The 16,377-nt window shown below is 42.0% G+C and overlaps 1 protein-coding gene across 1 annotated transcript in view; it reads left to right on the forward strand.

Moving 5' to 3' along the window:
- The window catches only part of LOC117098797 (O-acyltransferase like protein), a 77,031-nt gene that overhangs the window by 14,384 nt on the left and 46,270 nt on the right, over positions 1-16,377 (forward strand). Inside the window, exons 2-3 of the mRNA XM_033237738.1 lie at positions 10,504-10,643; positions 12,937-13,015. Coding sequence (XP_033093629.1) covers positions 10,504-10,643; positions 12,937-13,015 — 219 coding nt within the window. The remainder of the gene's footprint in view (positions 1-10,503; positions 10,644-12,936; positions 13,016-16,377) is intronic.

Consider the following 16,377-nt stretch of genomic DNA (forward strand, 5'->3'; position numbering starts at 1 on the left):
TTGGCTTTGGGACCTTTCTCATTCAACTAAAGTCCTGGTAGAGGGTTGACTGTGTGTCACAGTGATGGGGAGTAAGGCTTGGAGTGGCTTCCAGGGACCCCTTTGGCCTCTGTAATGAGAGGACAGAGCACCTTGATTTTTTGGTCAAGATTGTGCACAGCTGGGGAGTGGTAGTCTCTAAAAGAAAATCTAGTTGCTTACTAAGGAGAGAGAATGCCTTCCAGGATACCAAAAAAATTTCTTCAGGCAGGGTTCGGTGGCTCACGCCTGTAATCCCAGCACTTTGGGAGGCTGAGGCAGGTGGATTGCTTGAGCTCAGGAGTTCACGACCAGCCTCAGCTACATGGCAAAACCTTGTTTCTATCAAAATAAAATAAAATAAATAAATGTATTCATATTTTTACTGTCTTAGTTCATTTTCTGCTACTATAAGAGAATATCATAGACTAGATAATTTATAAAGAAAAGAGATTTATTTTCTCACAGTTCTGGAGGCTGGGAAGTCTAAGAGCATGGTGTTGGCATCTGGTAAGGGACTTTGTGCTGTGTTATCCCACAGTGGAAGGTGGAAAGGTAAATGAGAGAGAAAGCGTAAGGAACCAGGCTTGCTTTTATAATAACCCACTCTCTACACAAGTGAACTGGTCCTGCAATAATGACATTAGTCCATTATTAGGTCTCTTATCAGGCCTAATGAGCTCTTATTAGACCTCACCTTCCAATACTGGTACATTGGGGACTCAGTTTCCAACACATGAATTTTGGACACTCACCAACACTTAATTGTATTAACCTTTAAAATTTCAACCAATACAGTAAGTAGAATATCTTTTTTTTTTTTTTTTTTTGAGACGGAGTCTCACTGTGTCGCCCAGGCTGGAGTGCAGTGGCCAGATCTCAGCTCACTGCAAGCTCCGCCTCCCGGGTTTACGCCATTCTCCTGCCTCAGCCTCCCGAGTAGCTGGGACTACAGGCGCCCGCCACCACGCCCGGCTAGTTTTTTGTATTTTTTAGTAGAGACGGGGTTTCACTGTGTTAGCCAGGATGGTCTCGATCTCCTGACCTCGTGATCCGCCCGTCTCGGCCTCCCAAAGTGCTGGGATTACAGGCTTGAGCCACCGCGCCGGGCCATAAGTAGAATATCTAATTGCTGTTCACTGGCAAGACTGAACAACTTTCTCCTATTTATTAGTCAGTTGGATTTCCTTCTCCAAGGGTTTCCTGTTCGTAGCTTTTGTGGATTTTAAATCATTTCTTTGGCTTTTTAAAAATGTTTGCTTTGTGCTGGGCACCGTGGCTCACGCCTGTAATCTCAGCACTTTGGGAGGCTGAGGCAGGTGGATCATAAAGTCAGGAATTTGAGACCAGCCTAGTCAACATGGTGAAACCCCATCTCTACTAAAAATATAAAACTTAGCTAGGTGTGGTGGTGCACGCCTGTAATCCCAGCAACTTGGGAGGCTGAGGCAGGAGAATTGCTTGAACCTGGGAGGTGGAGGTTGCAGTGAGCTGAGATCACACCACTGCACTCCAGCCTGGGCAACAGAGCAAGACTCCACCTCAAAACAAAAAAAATTTGCTTTGTAAGGGTGCTTTATATGTTCTGAATGCAATTCTTTATCTAAGTTATAAATATAGTGACCGTGTTCTCTCCTTACCTTTTAACTATGTTCACGGGGCCTTGAAGAGTTTAAAGAAGGGGAGGGACATGGTCAGTCTTGTGGTTCATCTCAGTCTAGAAGATCACCGATGGCTATAAATGGCCAAGTTGCACACCAGCTCTAAGATTCTGAGTGTGGTGAGAGACAAGGAGACTCAAACTCATTGGAAGGAAAACGGGAGGGTCAGTAATTCTCATTCCAGCAAAAACCTGGAATAATGAAAACCTATGGAAAAGAGGTCACTGATAATCACCCGCTGGCTGAGCCCAAGTGGTCTGATGCAGTGGAACTGGCCGAAGAAGAGGCAAGGGCTCCTCAAAAGCCAGTTAACCCGGTGAACTCAGCAAGTACTGTTTGTCAAGTTAGGACCAGGAGGTTTTCAAAATAACATATTCCCCCCTTTTTTTTTTTTTGAGACAGAGTCTCACTCTATCTCTCAGGCTTGAGTGCAGTGGTGTGATCATGGCTCACTGCTGCCTTGACCTCCCCTGGTGAGGTAACCCACCTCAGTCTCTTGAGTAGCTGGGACTACAGGTGCAAGCCACTATGCCTGGCTAATTTTTTGTATTTTTTGTAGAGAGATGGGGTTTTGCCACATTGCCCAGAGTGGTATTGCGCTTGTGGGCTCAAGCGATCCACCTGCCTTAGCCCCCAAAGGTGCTGGAATTACAGGCATGAGCCACTGCATTCGGCCTACATATTTCCTTTTGTTTTTCTTTCTTTCTTTTTTTTTTTTAAAGCACATATGTAAGCAAAATGCAGTTCCTTCAACATGATTTCCAGATTAAATCTCAGAAATCCAACTGTAGTAGTTAAGACAGAAATGCAGGAGGAGCACGGTCATTTCACAAGCTTTATTGGGGTTTTCTCCCCACTCCTTCTAAGGAATACCATTATCTTTAGTTATGCCTAAGAATTATATTCCAAACTGACAAGTAAAAACTGGGTCCTTGTGTCTATTTGAGAGAGTAAGAGGTTATGAATTCTGCTTAAACTAGGTTTGAATACACAGCTCTAATTCTTGCTAGCAGTTAAAAGGAGGTAGGTTTCTGTTGTTGTGCATATTACTTATCATTTCTGAGCCTCAGTTTTCTCACTTCTACTACCCTTTACTGGTAATGTGACCTTGAGTGAGTGACGTGACCTCCCTGTGCCTCAGTTTCCATATCTGTAAAATGGGGACTATAATGATTACTTAGCTTATAACATTACACAGTTGTGTGAGGGTTAAATGAGACAATGGACAGAAAGCAACTCAAAACATGCCTGGCACACACTAGGGCCTATGTGTTAGTTGTTATTGTCACAATGCACAGATCTGCCTGAGTCCTGGCAACATTCATCTTGCCATGTAATTTTAAGGGAAAGAAGTCAAATGGACCATAGTCATCAAGCTTGAAAAACTCCAACTGGGCCAGGCACGGTGGCTCATGCCTGTAATCCCTGCACTTTGGGAGGCCAAGGTGGGTGGATCACCTGAGGTCAGGAGTTCGAGACCAGCCTGACCAACATGGTGAAACCCCATCTTTACTAAAAACACAAAAATTAGCCAGGCATGGTGGCAGGTGCCTGTAATCCCAGCCTGGTCATTCACCCTTCTGCCCTCTTTCTTCCCTAAGAAGCTGGGGGATCACAGTAGCAGGAGATTATGTCTTCTCAGTGCTGCTTCTTTCAGATAATTTGAGGGAAAATTCCAGACTGAGAGAGTTGTTTGGTAGGGCTGGGATTGACGCTGATTCTGTGTGCCAGGGTTTTCTGCCCTGAGGGTCATGCTCTCTTCTCTGCACTCTTTAAATTTTTGAGGCAGAACACACTCTGGGGGCTGGGCTGTCACATGTTCTTGAACACACGCACTTCATCAGACAAAGAGTATAAGAGTACACAAGCCAAAACACCCAAATCCTTGAGGAGCAGGCACATAAAAGAGGGACACTGGATTGAAGAACGTGTGTACTACGTGAAGCTGAATGATTGGAACAGGTGGGTCATCAGGAATATTAAAAAGTACAATAAATGTAATCAGAGATAAGGGAGAATATGACTGATACAAAGCACGAAAAAACAATCATAAAAACTCAAGAGGAACAGTTGAAATCAAAACAAAATAGATGAGATAGATAGTAAGATGGATAGAGGCCAAGAAAAATTAGTGAGTTGGAAGATCAGTTTGAAGATCTCTCAAAACAGTGCAGGAAAGGATAAAGAGATGTGAAGATTAAAGAAAAACCAAAGAATATTGAGGCTAAAGGTGCCAACAGTTGGATAATAGAAACCAAAAGGAGAAATGTAACAAAGCAAATGGAAGAAGGCAATATCTGAACCCATAATGACAATACTTTCTCTGGAATTAAAGGAAGATTAAAAATATCAGGTTGAAAGGGTTTACAGTATGCTAAAATAAATAAAGAAAATTTACAACTGAGTATATGTCAGTAGAGATAAAATTAAGAATATTAAAAGCAATGAGGAAATTCTAAAAACTTCTGGAAAGAACAGCAATCAGATTGACATCAGACTTCAAAATGACAGAAGAAAAGCTGAAAGAGAAACCTTCTCTGTGTGGAAACTAAATATTATATTACCAGCTAACTCTTTGTAAAAAAAAAAAAAAAAAAGAAAGTGTACTGGAAAGTTGTGTGGGTGCACACACACACTTAGAGCTGAATGATAATGAAAACACCAGACATCAAAATTTAGATACAGATATAGCAGTACTTAGAGGAAAATTCCTTGCTCTCCTTACCTGTTACAAGGACATAAGAAAGGTTGAAAACTTGAGCTAAGCAATCAACTCAATAAATTTATAAAAGACAAACATCAATCTCAAAGAAACAATAAGGACATAATAAAAATAAGGTCAGACCAGCCTGGCCAACACAGTGAAACACTGTCTCTGCTAAAAATACAAAAATTAGCTGGGCATGGTGGCGGGCACCTGTAATCCCAGCTACTCGGGAGGCTGAGGCAGAAGAATCCCTTGAACCCAGGAGGCGGAGGTTGCAGTGAGCTGAGATGGTGCCACTGCACTCCAGTCTGGGTGACAGAGTAAGACTCCACCTCAAAAAAAAAAAAAAAAAAAGGTCAGAAATCAATGAGACAGAAAAGAAACAAACCCATAAAGAATACCAAGATTAGCAAAACCAAAAGCTGATTGTTAGAGTCCTCAAGCAATAGTGAAGGAGGACAAGTGAGAAAAGATACAAATAAAAACTGAAGAATGAAAAAGGAGTAAATATAGATACAACAAAGAATAAAAAATAATAATAAATGAATATTTGGAAAACAAAACAAAATGAATAAATTTTTAAAATTTTGAATGATTCAAAAAGAAATAGAAAAATGGAAAACTATTAAGCATTAAAAAAATTGAAATTAAGACCTTTCTTCTCACCAAATTATAGACTATGATGGTTGAAACAGTTCCATTCTACCCAACTTCTTACAATATACAATCCCAGTTGTTCCAGCAAACTTCAAAAGTGTGAAAGTTGCCCATCTCACTTTACTTTTTTAAACCTTTTTATTTTAAATAATTATAGGTGCACAGGAAGTTGAAAGAATAGTTCAGCGATGTGTCAGTTATACCCATGGGATTTTAATTTATAGAAATGACCTAGTGTCTCCACTGAAAGGACAACGCCATTGAAAGACGATTTTTAGGCCAGACGTGGTAGCTCACGCTTGTAATCTCAGCACTTTGAGAGGCCCAGGCAGATGGATCATGAGGTCAGGAGTTCAAGGCCAGCCTGGCCAACATGGTGAAACCGCACGTCTACTAAAAATACAAAAAAATTAGCTGGGCGTGGTGGATGGGCACCCGTAATCCCAGCTACTCGGGTGGCTGAGGCAGAGACTTGCTTGAACCTGGGAGGCAGAGGTTGAGCTAAGCAATCAACTCAATAAATTTATTGAGCCGAGATCGCGCCACTGCACTCCAGCCTGGGAACAGAGTGAGACTCTGTCTCAAAAAAAAAAAAAAAAAAAGATGATTTTTATTACTTGCATTTCCTGGAAGGAGGGGCCTGCCATGCCACACAGGTGGGGCCTGCCATGCCACACAGAGCCACCTGGAGAAGCATACAATTGGCCAGGAGGCAGGAGGGTGAACGAGAAGCATAGGTCACTGCGTTTTTGGGGTTTCTGAAGGGAAGCCAGGCAGAGCAGGGTGAACAGTGCAGGACTGGCTGGTTTGAATACTGTAGGTGGGCTCTGGGTAACATGAGTGATCTCAGATTGTCTGGCACCTGGCCCTGGGGTGCTTTAGGGCAGAGGAACATTGACTTGGTGTGTGAGAGTTTGATAAAGGCGATAGCTGGGGTCATGTGCTCTGGATTGATTCATTTCCATGTTAAAGGTATGCTCCTAGGATGAGCCTTTGCTCCTTCTAAGAACTGGGTAGCCATGGAAGGGGCAGTCTCTTCTCAGTCAGTGAGGCCACACATATCAGAGCTTGACAAATACAGAAAATAAGAAAATGTAGTTAACACAATTGAGTGATGAATGAATGAATGCCAAATAGACAAATACAAAATCTATGAAAACACAGAACAAGAAGGGTTTCACATATCTTTCATCCAGTTTTCCCCAATTGTGTCAAGCATAATTATAGCCTTTTTTTTTTTTTTTTTTAAACAGGGTCTCACTCTGTCACACAGGCTGGAGTGTAGTGGCAAAATCTCAGCTCATTGCAACCTCTGCCTCCTGGGCTAAAATAATCCTCCTACCTCAGCCTCCTGAGTAGCTGGGACTATAGGCATGTACCACTATGCTTGGCTAATTTTTTGTTTTGTTTTGTTTTGTTTGTATTGTAGAGACAGGGTTTCACCATGTTGCCCCAGCTGGTCTTGAACTTGAGCAATCCACCCGTCTTGGCTTCCCAAAGTGGAATTACGGGTGTGAGCCACCTGGCCTGACCTATAGTACAATATTTTTTTGAAAGGAAATTGATGTTGATATAATCTGTGGATATAGTTCTATGTCATTATGGCATGTGTAGATTTATGTAAGCCACATTCCAACCAAGATTCAGAACAATTTCATCACTAGAAAGTTCTCCTTTGTGTTATACCTTTACAGCCATATATAACCCACTTCCCTCAACATCACTAACCCTGGCAACCTATAATCATTACAGCTGTTCCTGAAAGCAAAAAAGTGTGAAAGCTGCCCAACTCACTTTGTAAATTTGATTATAACTTTAATTCCAAAACTAGAAGAGGAAAAAAGATGTGGTATAAGGATTATGAGAGGGAGAAATAAAACTGCAGAACTAATAAGAAAGTTCAGCAAATTCACCAAATATCAGAACAAATTATAAAAATCAATAGCATATTTCTATGCCAGCAACAATCAATTAGAAAATATAAACTGAGTCGCCGGGTGTGGTGACTCATACCTGTAATCCCAGCACTTTGGGAGGCTGAGATGGGTGGATCACAAGTTCAGGAGATCGAGACCATCCTGGCTAACACTGTGAAACCCCATCTCTACTAAAAATGCAAAAAAAAATTAGCTGGTCGTGGTGGCGGGTGCCTGTTGTCCCAGCTACTTGGGAGGCTGAGGCAAGAGAATGGCATGAACCTGGGAGGGGGAGCTTGCAGTGAGCCAAGACAGTGCCACTGCACTCCAGCCTGGGCGATGAACGAGACTCCGTCTCAAAAAAAAAAAAAAAGAAAATATAAACTGAAAATAAAATACCACAGAAAATAGCCAACTGTAATCTATTTAGGAGTTATTTTATGTAATTTGTTTTAAGTTTACCAAGGAAAAAAAGTAAAATTATAAGGATACAAAAAGATTTGCATAAATAGCATGGTCTCCAGTGATGGCTTGGTATAAAAATAATGTCAATTCTTCCCCAACATTAATGTAAAAATTCAAAGCATATTTAAGTCAACAGTCTAGTTGGATGTTTTGAAGAACTCAGCAAACTTTTTCTGAAATTTGTATCCATGATTAGTGGTCCATGAAAAACTAGATCCACTTTGAAAAAAAAAAGACTAAAGGCAGAATACCTGATATACTACAAATCCATAATAATAAAAACCATATGGTTTTGTTTATGCTTATTTATGCCTTTTATTCCTTCATTTAAAAAATTCATTTCCTTTCATCTGTCTCATCTTTTCCTTTCCCTTTCTCAAATTCCCCTCACTCCATATATGTGTGCTGTGTATCCTCTCATTTGTAGGTGTTCTTGTTTTGGGTATGTGTATTTGCCATATGTATGAATGGTTTTGTGCTTCCACTCTCCTATTTTTATATATGTCACACAGTGCTACATTTTTACAATTTTATGTGTATCTAGTCCAGTGCTAGAATCAGGGCTGGCTCCAGGGCATGCAATTCCTGCAGTCACACAGGGACCTACTCTTAAAAGAGCCTTATGCTTGGCTGAAGTGTGATTTGCTGTCATCATCTTCAAATTCTTAAACTTTTTTTTTTTTTTGAGACGGAGTCTCGCTGTGTCGCCCAGGCTGGAGTGCAGTGGCGCGATCTCGGCTCACTGCAAGCTCCGCCTCCCGGGTTCCCGCCATTCTCCCGTCTCAGCCTCCGAGTAGCTGGGACCACAGGTGCCCGCCACTGCGCCCGGCTAGTTTTTTGTATTTTTTAGTAGAGACGGGGTTTCACCGTGTTAGCCAGGAGGGTCTCGATCTCCTGACCTCATGATCCGCCCGCCTCGGCCTCCCAAAGTGCTGGGATTACAGGCTTGAGCCACCGCGCCCGGCCCTCTTAAACATTTTTAAACAAGGGGCCCTGTGTTGTCATTTTGCATTGGCCGTACATGCTCTGTAGGCAGTGTCATCTCAGATAAACAAAATAAACCAGAGAGCTCAGAGGCAGATCCATGTATATATGAGACCTGGATATAAGAAGAAACTTGCTCCATGAATCCATGATGAAAGGGAAAACTATTTAGAGGTGGTTTTGGGATAACCAGACCACCTTTTGGAGGGCAAAAAAAAATGCACCATGACTCAGATGGATTAAAGACCTAAATACAAAAGGTAGAACTATAAAGACAGCAGGAGGTAATATTAGAAAATCCTTTTGTGACCTATGAATGGGGAAGAATTTCTTAGGAAAATACCAAAAGCACAATCAATAAGCAAAATATTGGTGGATTTCATGATACCAAAACTATGGGTTTCTGTTCAATGAAAGACATCATGGAAATGTCAACTGACAGAGAACTGCCAGAGTATCTACTTTCAATGACTCAGACAGACAGAATCAATGTATAGAATAATAAGCAGCTCTGGCAAACCACAAAGAAAAAAATCTATAAAAAATTGGCAAAGGACAGGTGGGTTCAGAAGAGAACATTTAAATGGCTGACTAATCAATAAAAATACCTTGGCTCATTTGTAATTAGATAAATGAAAATCAAAGCAGTAATTAAATGCCATTTTATATCCATTAACTGCCAAAAATTAAAAAGCTAAACAGCACAAAGCAAAAAAGAACAACAACAAAAAGAGCCAGCACCCCTGGGGGATATAGATTGAAGGAGTCCCTCTAGCGAACTATCTGGCTGGATTAACACAGACTAAGTATTTGTGTGCTTATCATTCATCAATTCCACTCACAGGTAGAATCTGAGCTCCATCTTCATGTTGTTCTATAAAGGGACACATAGGAGGAGTGACCACTGTGTGTTTCTGTGGGTTGGAATCATCTATCCATCCATCATCTGGGGAATAGTTAAGTCAAAGGTGGTGATGCATTATTATACAGAAGTTAGTGGTCCTGGACTAGATATACATAAAATTGTAAAAATGTAGCACTGTGTGACATATATAGAAACAGAGGGAGAGTGGAAGCACAAAACCATTCACACATATGGCAGATACACATACACAAGACAAGAGCACCTACAAATAAGAGGATATACAGCACACATACATGGAGTGAGGGGAATCTGAGAAAAGGAAATGAAGGCCGGGCGCGGTGGCTCAAGCCTGTAATCCCAGCACTTTGGGAGGCCGAGACGGGTGGATCACGAGGTCAGGAGATCGAGACCATCCTGGCTAACACGGTGAAACCCCGTCTCTACTAAAAAAATACAAAAAATTAGCCGGGCGATGTGGCGGGCGCCTGTAGTCCCAGCTACTCGGGAGGCTGAGGCGAGAGAATGTCAAAAACCCGGGAGGCGGAGCTTGCAGTGAGCTGAGATCCGGCCACTGCACTCCAGCCTGGGCGACAGAAGCGAGACTCTGTCTCAAAAAAAAAAAAAAAAAAAAAAAGAAAAGGAAATGAAGAGATGAAGAAAGATGAAAGGAAATGAATTTTTTAAAATGAAGGAATAAAGACCATAAATAAGCATAAACAAACAAAAAAGACTCTGCAGGACCAGGGCTGAAAATGCCATGAACTGTGGAGTTGATCACTCTTCTGCTCCTAAGGTTAAATGAAAAAAGACAAAATTAACTCTCTCCAAAGTAAGGTCCCACAAAACTGGATAAAAATTTTTAAAAACATGAGTATTTTCTCCTGGGTATATGCGGAGGAGAAAGAAAAGCTACCAAATTTTAGTTATACCTTTTCACTCCCCAGAAAGCATTTGTTTTTTAAAAGAAATCAAACTCTTCATCTTTTTCAGCAACTGTTGGCAGATAATGTAATAGCACAAAAATTCACATCATTGTTCTCCCAGCATGATGAAAGGGGCTATGTATGCAAAACATAGGCTCAAAGAGTAGCATCTGACTAGATCTGTTTCTCTTCTTTTTCAGTCATATAAGTTTGATAGATTCAGAAGGTAGAGCTAAGTAGCTATCAATTTATTTAAAAGTGACTCCAGAAAGGTAATTTTGCAAACTTCTCTTGCCTTGCAATTCAGTGTATGACTCTCTGGGGAAGCTTGGGAGCAACATTCTTAATGGAAACATGGACAGGCTGGGATCATACAGCGAGTGTCTTTCCACGCATGCTCCCAAGGGGAACTTCCGAGGGCAGTACTGCAAGCTTCACATACTGCAGGTGAGTGTGGGGGACCTGCACACTTGCTCTTAAAGGACAAGTGAATGTCATGATATAGAATAAAATACAACTCCGTTGATTCCTTTTCATAATTAAAAAAAAACTATTACGATGTTTTGCAAAAAATAAAAACTAAATTTTAAATACTTGGCAGAAACCTGCTCAGCATCTTGAGTGTGAGACATTAAATGAGACTCTTGTTCACAAACCACATAGGACTTGAGATATTCCTTCTACCACATTGTATGGAGCAAGACCTCTGGACAACTTTCACATGGAATCCAAGGTCAAACGCTGGCCAGCAGCTTCTATAGCTTCAAATGCTATGGCTCTCTTTTTGAGAGTTATTTTGAGTTTGCTGGTAGCTCTCTTCTGCCCTTCTCTGCTGGGGTCCAGTAGGGACTCTCCTATACTTCAGGTTTTGAGGTCCTTTACTAAAGGACCTCAAAATTTGGATTTAGCCCCAGACAAAGTCCCCATTCTGTATCCTTGCTGTCAGGGAACCGCATTATTACTTGGTATGAGGTGGATTAAGTCAAGGAGCTTTCCACACACTCCTGACTCATCAACAGCTTTTAGAATACCAGATGCAGGCCGGGCGCGGTGGCTCAAGCCTGTAATCCCAGCACTTTGGGAGGCCGAGACGGGCGGATCACGAGGTCAGGAGATCGAGACCATCCTGGCTAACATGGTGAAACCCCGTCTCTACTAAAATACAAAAAACTAGCCGGGCGATGTGGCGGGCGCCTGTAGTCCCAGCTACTCGGGAGGCTGAGGCAGGAGAATGGCATAAACCCGGGAGGCGGAGCTTGCAGTGAGCTGAGATCCAGCCACTGCACTCCAGCCTGGCGGCAGAGCGAGACTCCGTCTCAAAAAAAAAAAAAAAAAAAAAAAAAAAAAAAAAAAAAAAAAAAATACCAGATGCAGGGTGGACTTCCCATTACCCTTAACTCTTTTCTCAGAAAGAGAGCTCTAAACATGAATTTGAGGTTATCCTAGCAGACGGGCCATGACTTTTATGAAAACATTACTAAATCAGTTGACCAAATTTGCAGGGCTATCTTCAAAGCACGTTAATCCTTTTATTGCTCAGAAAAAAAAACAAAACAAACAAATAAACAAAACAAAAACAAAAACAGAAAACAAAACTAGGAACAGCATAGCCTGTTATGAAATACAAAGATAGACTTGATATGTGTCACACAGTACTAAAGGAATGTTACAAGTTGGCTAATAACAATTGTATAAATTAACAATAAGAAATCCAAGCTCTCTGATACTAATGCTATAAAATGATCTTAGAATGGTTCGCCGTGGAGACAGAGAGATGACCACCTAGCTCCATTTGTCCTGCTGAGGGTTAGGATAATGATTGCTTGAGGGATTAATCAGTGCATACAAATGTCATTTTCAAAGCGGATTAATGGTTTTGATACTGGAGAAAAAGGTCAGGCCTACACAATCCTCTAAATTATGTGTTTAGAAGAATCATCCCAGAATGTTTTATTTATAATTTGATGTTTTCTTTATTGGGACAGGCATTCTAGTTATTGGCTTGATTTTTTTTTTTTTTTTTTTTTTTTTTTTTGAGACGGAGTCTCGCTCTGTCACCCAGGCTGGAGTGCAGTGGCGCGATCTCGGCTCACTGCAAGCTCCGCCTCCCGGGTTTACGCCATTCTCCTGCCTCAGCCTCCCGAGTAGCTGGGACTACAGGCGCCCACCATCTCGCCCGGCTAATTTTTTGTATTTTTTTTTTTAGTAGAGACGGGGTTTCACCGTGTTAGCCAGGATGGTCTCGATCTCCTGACCTCGTGATCCACCCGTCTCGGCCTCCCAAAGTGCTGGGATTACAGGCTTGAGCCACCGCGCCCGGCCTTGGCTTGATTTGTTAATAAAATCTTTATTTGATACAATGTGTCCTGCCACCAATTAATGGCAACTTGGAAATTGTATTGAAAATTGCAGGAGATGCAACTCTTAATGACTTTTCATTTGGAAGAGAGAGGCAGTGGGGCAGATTATCCAAAACTACTGGCTGCTTTTTAAAGGATCACCTACATTAAGCCTTGAGGCATTTTTTTTAAAAATATGCATGTGTCCGATGCTCTGGAAATTCACTTGAACCACTCAGTAATGGAAAAATCATCTTTTAAGAAGTTGGAACACTTCTTCTTTCAACATCCTTCTCTCCCACTCCCAATCTGATTATTTAGCAGCAAACTTACTTGGGATGATCATGCATATATGTTATGAATGCCAAAATGAAAGAACACTGTGGCATTGTGTTTCCCAGGATGGGACGGACTACAGTGTGGGCGTGTGTGTCCCTGATTCTTGTGCTGAAGAGGATGTGACTCTGATGTCTTGGCTGGGTAGGTACAAAAGAATATCTAGTGAAACTATCATCTCACAGCGTAATGTTGGAAAAACCCCAGCTCCTTAGAACCAAGAAAGGTAATTTCTTCAGGACTGAACCAACCTTTCATTGTGATCAATCCAATAAACTGAGCCTAATGGAGGTTTGAGGGGTTCAAGGGTAAAGATGGTGGAATAGTAATGGAGTAGGTAGGGAGACAATAAGGAAAAGATAGAGCTGAATCTTTATGTAACAAAAATTTAAAGGTAAACAATCTTCCCTCACCCACAGCTGCCTGGTTAGGCTGAAGAAAGGAAGTGGGTGGTGTTTGGTTTCAATATTGTGAGTGTTCTGTGCCCTGGCCCGTGTGTGGCAATCTGCCACCTGCCATATCCAGAGGCCATTCTGAACGAGGACTGTGTACGGTCAACATGTTGTAATGGATTAGTGTTAAGAGCCCAGCATTTGGTCCTGGTTGTCACCTCCCAGCTGTGTGATCCTGGGCCAATCACTTAATCTCCCCAAGTTCAGTCTCTTCCTCTGTACAGTGAGGGGTGGCTCTGCATGGCTCTCTCTATGGCCTTCTAATCACTTCTCCCTTAGCTATGCGGAAGGAATATATTTTAGTCTCCACAGAAACTGATTTGACTTCCCCTAAGTCTTTTAAAGTTTTCAAAGCAAGAATTTTAAGCCTAGGTTTTTGCCACTGGTGTCTTTTATATTTATTCTGGTCATCCAGAGAAGAACTAACACATACTAAAGTTCTACATTATTAGGAGTGAGAAGAACTAACATATAATAAAGTTATACATTATTAAGAGTTCTCCTTTAAAGTATTGATATTGCAGCTAGTTGTCAAAATCTTAAATGGTCCTCTGCATTTGTGACGATTCCTATGGCTTTGGGTGTATTATCTGTCTAGCCAGGTATTTCATGTGCTGTTTAAAAAAGTAATAAATCAGACGCGCATGGTGGCTCATACCTGTAATCCTAGCAGTTTGGGTGGCCGAGGCCGGTGGATCACGAGGTCAGGAGATGGAGACCATCCTGGCTAACACGGTGAAACCTCATCTCTACTAAAAATACAAAGAATAAGCCAGGCGTGGTGGCGGGCGCCTGTGGTCCCAGCTACTCGGGTAGGCTGAGGCAGGACAATGGCGTGAAGCTGGGAGGCGGAGCTTGCAGTGAGCCGAGATGGTGCCACTGCTCTCCAGCCTGGGCTACAGAGCCAGACTCCGTCTCAAATAAATAAATAGATAAATAAATAAATATAAAAAAGCAATAAATCATTACAAATCAAATTCAAATTTCAATTCTTGTTGGATAAGCCGTAAATATCCTAGAAACAAAGATAAATGTGTAGTTATTATTAAATTAGCATTTCAAGTGACTAAGTGACTCTAAGTCTAATGAGTTAATAGTCCTTATTATTTAAGAGATTTGTCAATTAGCCTAATTTTTCAGACTAATGCCAAGCTTTCTAGCCAGAGTTGACATTAGAATAAAATAAAATATTAGAAATAATTGCCATTGATAAAAAGATATTTTAAGAAAGTAGCGTTCGAAGAGAAACAAGATGGAGATTCTCTTTGAGGAACCAGGAAAAGAAAACGGCCTGGTGGTTGTCAACTGAGCTGACGTGGGTGGATGGATTAGGGGAACTTAGTCTTTGCTGCCCAGGCATTTTTCCAGCTCTGGCACAGAGGCAGCAGATAGAAATTGGAGGTCTTTGCCCGGGGTAAAGTGTCCCCATCTGGAAAGGATTTATCAGCTATTCCTTAAAGCTCTTTGATGGAGCTGCCAATATTTCCTCTACAGATGTGAGACAACCAGCTCAGCATACCAGGCTGAAGCTGTTTGCACGGACTGCACTCACCCAGAGGAGGGGAGCAGGGATGGCCAGTAGTAGATTGGGCGAGAAAAAATGCCCTAGTATGGCAGAGGGAAAGCAAGATCCTGGCAGGTCAGGACATAACTGCTTTTGGCCAAGGGCTAGGGCAAAACACTGCACAGTTGTTGTCATAGAATGTTATAAAATTTCACCCAACACACTTTACCTGAATTCCTAAGAATAAAATTATGTAACACCAGAATGCTGACAGCCTGGATGGAACTTGGATGTGGTGATTATGAAACCCAATTATGGGATATTTTCCTAAAAATCCAGACCCATGCATTTTGGTGTCATTAATAGTCCTTTCCCATCGCTGCTGTAACAAGTGACCACACACTGGGTGGCTTAGAAAAACAAAGATTCATTCTCTCGCAGTTCTGGAGGCTAAATATCTGAAGTCAAGGTGATGATGAGGTTGGTTCCTTCTGGAGGCTCTGAGGGAGAGTCTGTTCCTTGCCCCACTCCACATGCCTGGTGGTTGCCAGTACTTCCTGGCACTCCTTGGCTTGTAGCCACATCATTCCAGCCTCTACCTCCACCCACATGTGGAGTTCTTCCCTGTGTGTCCAAACTTCCCTTGCATAAGGACACTAGTCATACTGGATTTAGGGCCCACCCTAACCTCATCTTAAAGTTGATTACATCTGCAAAGACCCTATTTCCAAATAAGGTCACATATGCAGGTACTAAGGGTTAGGACTTGAACCTTTCTGGAGGAGACAGTTCAACCCAAAAGACTACCTAATACCTACTTCTTAGGCTGGCTAGATTATCTGAGTTCCCTTTAACACAACAGGGAGTTGGGAGGATGGGTACTCATAGCCCCTTAGCTCAGGGCCCTGCTCTTAGAATATGCTTGGCAAATGTTAGATAATCTTGCTGAAGTTTAATTGTGAGGCAGAAGCAATCTACCTGGTCACAGGGACCACACAAGAGCTGACAAAGAAGGGACTTTGGTGTTTTTGGTTTTGCTTTTGTTTTTCTGAGACAGGGTCTTGCTCTGTCCCCAGGCTGGAGTGCAGTAGCACAATCATGGCTCATTGCCACCTGAATCTGCTGGGTCCAAGCAATCCTTCCACCTCAACCTCTCAAATAGCTGAGATCAGGCATGCACCACCACACCTGTCTAATTTGTAAATGTTTTGTAGAGCTGGGGTCTCCTTATGTTGACCAGGCTGGTCTCAAACTTCTGAAGTCAAGTGATCCTTCTGCCTCAACCTCCCAAAGTGCTGGGATCACAGGTGTGAGCCACCACACCCAGCCTGGGGCTTGTTCTAAAGGTCTGTTTAACACTGAGTTGTGTCTGATTTTATCCAGACACAACACTGAAGGCTGCACATTTCTATTCTCGGGGACTCACTCTAAGTCTAAGACTCATTCACTCTAAGTCTGTCCCACTGGAGACTTTATAACGTTTTATGATGATCACACTGTCCCAGTTTGCAGTGGCCAAAAGCAATGAGTTCTGAGCTGCTTAGAATCGA

This window comes from Trachypithecus francoisi, unplaced genomic scaffold (genome assembly GCF_009764315.1).
Source record: "Trachypithecus francoisi isolate TF-2019V2 unplaced genomic scaffold, Tfra_2.0 Contig01474, whole genome shotgun sequence".
NCBI lineage: Eukaryota > Metazoa > Chordata > Mammalia > Primates > Cercopithecidae > Trachypithecus > Trachypithecus francoisi.